Source organism: Parus major, unplaced genomic scaffold (genome assembly GCF_001522545.3).
Source record: "Parus major isolate Abel unplaced genomic scaffold, Parus_major1.1 Scaffold220, whole genome shotgun sequence".
Lineage (NCBI taxonomy): Eukaryota > Metazoa > Chordata > Aves > Passeriformes > Paridae > Parus > Parus major.
Genome location: NW_015379263.1, coordinates 367,428 through 373,931, shown reverse-complemented (window position 1 = coordinate 373,931; position 6,504 = coordinate 367,428). Strand labels below are relative to the sequence as shown.

Here is a 6,504-nt window from a genome sequence, read left to right as displayed (position 1 = left end):
ACCAGCTTGCGGATGCGGTCAAGGACCAGGTCGATGATCTCCTTCCCGATGGTGTAGTGCCCGCGGGCGTAGTTGTTGGCCGCATCCTCCTTGCCCGTGATCAGCTGCTCGGGGTGGAAGAGCTGCCGGTACGTCCCCGTGCGCACCTCGTCTGCGGGGACAGCCCCGGGCCCCGTTAGCAGCCAGCGCCCGCCGCCAGCGCCCGCCCCGCCGCCCGGCCCCCGCCCGCTCACCGATCACCGTGGGCTCCAGGTCCACGAACACGGCCCGGGGCACGTGCTTGCCGGCACCCGTCTCGCTGAAGAACGTGTTGAAGGAGTCGTCCCCCCCGCCGATGGTCTTGTCGCTGGGCATCTGCCCGTCGGGCTGGATGCCGTGCTCCAGGCAGTACAGCTCCCAGCACGCATTGCCGATCTGCACGCCCGCTTGGCCCACGTGGATGGAGATGCACTCGCGCTGCGGGGGACACGGCTCTGGCTCACTCCTTTTGTCCCCCACCCCAGCTCTGGCACCCGCCCAACACTGTCTCGGCTGTCACCGGGTTGGGAAGGGCCCCTCCCCACGGCTGGATGGGGCCAGATCCTGGCCGGACACGCCCATTGTTCGTGGTCTGGAGGTGCAACCAGAACAGAGGGTCCCATCCTGTCATGTGCCCATCACCTCTGGCACCCTGCCTGTGGGGGATGGGGAGCTGTGCACTTGTGGCTCATCCTGCCCTGAGGGGACTGGGTCTGTGCCCATGGTGAGCCAGGGAGCCCCGGGGGTGTCCTGCCCCACCCTGCCCTGCTGAGACCCAGCAAAGCCCCAGCGTGGCTCAGCACCGGCGACTCCTCCTGCCCAGCCGGGTCCCAGTCGGAGCAAAGCCACACCCAGTGCTGGACTGGGGGGACCCCATCCTGCCGTGCTTCGACCTCTGGTGCGGGATGGGGTGCTCAGAGCTGGGGGGGCACCCATTCCGCCCTGCCTACCCAGCACCGGGGACTCTTTCTGCCTCTTTAAACCGGGGCCACACCCAGCGCAGGCTGAGGGCTCAGCACCGGGGTGGGGGGAAAGGGGGGGTCTGTCCTGCCCGGTTTAACGGGAGCCACGCCCAGGGACGGACGGTGGCTCGGTACCGAAAGATGGGGTCCGATCCTGCCCCTTTTCAACTGGTGCCACGCCCAGTACGGGCTTAGCTCCGGGAACCCATCCTGCCCGGTTTAATGGGAGCCGAATCTGGTTCAGGCTCGGGATTCCGTCCCGGGGAGCCATCCTGGGCTTAACCTGGGTTAAACCTCACTGGTTTAGCCATAGCCACTCCCGACAGAAGCTCAGCACTGCGTCTCGGGGTCCCATCCTGCCCTGTTTAACGGGAGCCACGCCCGGTGCAGGCTCGGGGCTCGGTCCCGGGGGTCCCATCTTGCCCGGTTTAATGGGAACCACTCCCGGTGCGGTACCGTGGATCAGCGCCAGGGATCCATCCTGTCCGGTTTAACGGGAGCCACACCCTATGGAAGCTTAGCACTAAGTCCTGGGGGTCCCATCCTGTCCGGTTTAACGGGAGCCACGCCCGCTGCGGGCTCGGGGGTCGGTCCCGGGGGAGGCAGAAAGACCCTTCCAGGCCCATTTAACGGGAGGTACACTCGGGGCTGGGTCCCGGGAGACACATTTTACTCGGTGTAACGGGAGCCACGCCCGGTGCGGGAGGAGCCCCGGCGCCGCAGGCTCATCCCGGGAGGGCGGGGGGACGGCGACAAGCCCTTGGGAATGGAGTTCAGGGGGGTTGGGGACCACAGACAACATCGAGACGGGGCCCGGGATGGGGGGAAGAAAACGGGAGACTAAGATGGGAGGGTGGGGACTGGGATCGGGGAAAGCACGGGCCCGCGGATGGGAGGGATGGAGCCGGCTGGAGCGGGAGACAAGGGAATAGGGACTGTGGGAATAGGGATAAGGGAGGTCCCGACCCCCTCCGCAACCCCTCACCATGGCGGCGGTCGGTCCGGGGCGGTCTCACAGCCCGACGCTGAGGCGGTCGATGTAAGAGGCGCGGCGGAGCGCGGGGCTCGGTGCGGGGCTTTATAGCGGCTGCGGGGCGGGGCGAAGCGGGGCGGGCGGCGGGGCCGGGGGGGCGGCGGGGCCGGCGGCGGCCGCGGCCATTGGTGCCTCGGAATGAGGTAATGCCCCCCCGCAGCCTCAGACAAAGGCCGGGCGGTGCGGGAGGGGGGGCTCGGGGGCTGCGGCGGCCACGGCCCGGCCCCGCCGCTGGCTCCCGCCCGCCGCCGGAGGGGCCCCGGCTGTGTCCTTGGCACCGTCCCTGCCACGCCCCGGTCCCCGGTCTTGGCTGAGCCAGCGGTCACGCTCGGGTCCCCATCCCACGGTCCCCATCCCCCCTCGGCCCCCTTCCTCCGCCGTTCTTCCCGATCCAGTTCTCTCACTGCCCGGAATGGGTCTCTTGGTTCCGGGGCTCCCGTTACACGGGGTAGGACCGTGCCCTGGTCCCCATCCCCGGCGATGCAGCCCTCCCCCTCGTCTGGCCACTGCCCGAGCTCCCGGTTATCCTCGGGCACACCCTGGTTCCTGTCTCCAGCCATCCCCTTGTTCCCATCCCTTGTCACACTCTGGTCCCCATTCCCAGCCAGCCACGCCCTGGTCCCCATCCTCAGGGACACTGTTCTCATCCTTGGCCAAACTCCTGTCCCCATCCCCGGGGACACTGTCCCCATCCCTGGCCATGCCACAGTGCCCTGGTTCTCAGCCACGTCCCTGCCATGGCCCTGTGCCTGTCCCAGCCCTTTCCCGGCCGTGCCCAGCCCTTCCAGTGCCTCTTTGTCTGCTCGGGCAGTGGGAACCGGCGCTGCGGGGCCCAGCCGGGGGACAAAGAGCCATCCCCCCGGGCAGCTGGGGACGAGCAGGACCAAGGGACAGCGGGAGGACACAGGGGACAAAAGCTCGCAGGGCAGATTTGGGCTGGGGGTTTGGACCGAGCAGCAGCTGCTGTGTGGCAGCTGGTGGTTGGGACACAGCTGGGACACTGGGACACGCATCCCCTGGCCATCCCTCCATCTGCTGCAGCCTCTGCACAGCACCCCCCGAGCCACCAGCCCCACAGCCCGGGGGGTTCCCATTCCTGGGGGGTTCCCCCTCCCGTTTGTTCTTGCAAAGCCCACAGAGGCTGGGGTTGTCTCCCCAGCCCAGGAGGTGCTGGGGGCCTCTGTCGCTGCAGAGGAGTGACCCCACAGCACAGGCATGGCCCCAGCTGCTGCAGGTGGAGCTGCCAGAATGTCCCCTCTGCTGAGAAGTCCTTTTTTTTCCCCCTGGTGTTTCCCACATTATGCAGATTTCTGGGCAGATCCAAGGTTCTCATGCCCCTCCTGCCAAACCACCCCCACCACCATCCCCATGTCCCTGCTGCCAGCCCCGTGTCCTCACTGCCAGCCCCCTGCCCCTGCTGGTGCCCTGTTTTTGGGGTGCTGCTGCCACTGCAGAGCTGCAGACAAAGAGGGGATGGGATTTGAGCATCGCCCACCAGAACAAAGGACCAGGTGGCCCCGGCTTTGTTAAACAGAGAAAAATCAGGATATTTGGCTTCCATCACGCTGCTCTCCATGGCAAATGACTGTTTTGGGGCACCCTGACCCCAAAGCAGCTCAGCCCCCAGCCCTGACCCCACTGCAGGTCCATCCCTGCATGGGAAATGCTTCCTGCCTTTGTCCCCCGACAGTCCCAAGTGCTCAGCACCAGTGTGGAGCCTGTCAGGGTGTCCCCATTGTGTCCCCAAGGCCAGGGGTTTTGGGGGCTCACAGCAGCCCCCTGACTTGGGGACCACTCTCCAAGCTAAGGAGGGTCCCCACCCATCCTATTGCCTGAGCTGTGAGCAGGAGGTGCTTCATAGGGCAGGGGGTGGCTCAGCCCCATGGGTGATGTGGGGTGCAGGGTGAGGGGCTCTGGGTGCTGCAGTCCCACTGGTGCCCCCCAGCCCCCTCCCATCTCCTTGGGTATGGACAACCACACGTCCTGCACCGACTGCTGCCAGGCAACTGGTGGGGTTGCTAGGAGACCGGCTGCTAGGAGACAGGCTGGGAGCCCCCCTTGCATCCCCATTTCCCCAACATCCATCCTGGGGCCCTGTGGGTGAGGGGTTGTGGGCAGGGAAGGCCAGGTTCCCTCCACTGCCTGGCATTGTTGTTATGGTGGGGGCACCATCCCCGGGACCCTCACTGCCTTACCCCACTATCCTGTGGGGTCCCAGTCCTTGGGACCTGCAGTGCCTGACCCCAAGGGTGGGGCACCATCCGCAGGACCCCCAGTGCCCCATCACTCTGCTGTGCCAAGGAGGGAACACACAGACCCTGGGGTCCCCCAGTGCCCACCCTACTGCACCCTGCCTTGGCATTCACCAGCCCTGCGGCCCCCCAATACCCAGCCCTGGTGAGTGCTGGCTCGGGGGGGTCTGGAACAGCTCCCAGCCTCCCCACCTCCCCTGCTTCCCATTCGGCTGTGCTGTGTTGACTGTTGGTAGCAACGCGGCAGCTCCTGGTGACGGTTGCTGTCCTCCCTCTGCCATGCCCATCCCTCTGGTGCCACTGCGTGTGACAGACCCTGGACCCCCCCCCGGGGTCCCCCCTGTCTGCACAGAGTCCCCATGGCTGCCCCTACCCGGGCTGGGTGACTCGGGGGCTCCCAGAGCTGGTATCTCATCCTGCGTGGGCTGGTTTCCTGGCTGCTGGACTCCTGCCCGTGGCACAGCCGAGATTCCCAGACTCCCCCAGTTTGGGCCCTTCCCAGGAATCTCAAATTGGTGACCTCGAACCCCACGACTGGGACACGCCATCCCCAGGGATCGAGGGGTGTCAGCCCCATCAGGGGCTGCCATGGCTCAGGGCTGACATCCCAGACAGAGGCTGCCGCTATTTTTAGCCTGTTTTCCCTCAGAACCCAGCTCTGTCTGTCTGTCTGTCCATCCGCCGCCACCATCGATGTGACAGGTTCATTCAGATGGAGAGACAGGGCAGCTCGGGGGGGCCGCTCCTCTGCGGGGTGCCGCATGAGGCCGTGGTGTGGTGGAGGGTCCCCGCCGCCCCCCGGCTGGCCCAGGGTGGCACTGGGGGGCTGGACCCGCGGAGGGGTGGCACCCACGCTGCCCGTGCCCCCTCCCCACCCGAGGGGCAGAGGGAAAACCCAGCGCCAGTGGTGGGGGACAGCGGGTGACCGCATTCCCCGGGGGAGGAAGCAGGGAGGTGTCCCCGGTGTTCCCGCAGCCTGCGCGTCCCGATGCCCCCTCCCGCCACCCCGCAACCCTTCCCGCCCCCTCCCGGTTCTGCGGGAGCCACAACAAAAGGGAGACCCGGCCCCGGGAATGGGGGGGCACGGTGGGGGGCAGGGGAAGGCGCGGGGGGACAGCCGTGGGGTGCGGGGGGCTGCGGGCTCGCTGCCTGTGGGGAGGGGGCTGCGGCACCGCCTGCGTGCGGGGCGGTTCCGCAATGCGGCAAAGCCGGGAATAAAGGAACGGGGCGGCGGAGGGGTGGGGGTGAGGTGGGAGAGACCCTGCTGTCGGAGGGGTCCGCCCTCCGCCCGGCCCCCCTAAAGCATCCCGTGAACCCCAGCAGCGCCCCGGGACCGGTGTGGTGGGGTCTCGGAGGGCTCCGGTGGCATCGGGGGCTCAAGAGTGGCTGTTGCTGGGACAACGACCCCCCGGGCCTGGGCGTGTGCCAGCACCGAGGATGTGCCCGGGGAGTGGGGAGACACCGGGGTGCTCAGGGAGGGGAGGGACACTGAGGTGCCCGGGGTGTGAGGGGACACAGAGTGCCCAGGATGTGGGGAGAACATCGAGGTACTCAGGGAGGGGAAACACGCTGAGGTACCGAGGGTGTGAGGGGACACTGGGGGTGCTCAGTGAGAAGGGAGGATGCTGAGGGTGCTCCGGGGCTGGGGGGACGCTGAGGTGTCCAGGCTGTGAGGGGATATGCGGGTGCCCGGAGAGTGTGGGGTCTGTAATTCTGTCTCGGGGCCGGCCCCAATGTCCCTGCGCTGTCCCAAACCCCTCTCTGGCCTATGGAACGCGACTCCCACCGCTTCAGACCAGCCCAGAGCTGGGGCAGGGCACTGCACCCCGGGGGTGGGCGTGGGCTGCTCCCCCGGCCCCGTCCGTCCAGCCCCACAGGAACTGCCCCACGTGGGCTCCCCGGGGAGCAGCCCCGGGGCTGGCACGGAGCAGGGCGGCGGCGGGCACAGGAGCCGGCGAGACGGGAGCCCGCGGGGCTTCCCACGGGAACGGGACCGGAATGGGGACGGGGGCGCGGAGAGAGATTACCGGAGCCCCGAGGCCTCCAGCCCAGGCGGGGCCGGGGCGCTCCCGGGGCAGATGCAGCACCTGAGGCTGTGTCCGGAGGATTTAAGGACCCATCCTGCCTCCGACTGAGCCCCCCGCCTCTAAAGCCTCCCTAAAGGCCCCTCACAGCAATGTTGTCCCGGCCCCGCTGCCCCGAATACCTTCCGGCCCTTCTGACCCCCCAATCGCCCCCT

The 6,504-nt window shown here is 67.8% G+C and overlaps 1 protein-coding gene across 1 annotated transcript in view; it reads right to left on the bottom strand.

Annotated features, from left to right (window-relative positions):
* Nucleotides 1-2,066, bottom strand: part of LOC107198581 (tubulin alpha-1B chain-like) — an 11,219-nt gene extending 9,153 nt beyond the window's left edge. The window contains exons 1-3 of the mRNA XM_033511440.1: nucleotides 1,966-2,066; nucleotides 234-456; nucleotides 3-151 (exon numbers count right to left, since the gene is read on the bottom strand). Of these exons, the coding sequence (XP_033367331.1) occupies nucleotides 3-151; nucleotides 234-456; nucleotides 1,966-1,968 (375 nt within the window). The 5' untranslated portion in view covers nucleotides 1,969-2,066. The remainder of the gene's footprint in view (nucleotides 1-2; nucleotides 152-233; nucleotides 457-1,965) is intronic.
* Between the last annotated feature and the right edge of the window lie 4,438 nt (nucleotides 2,067-6,504).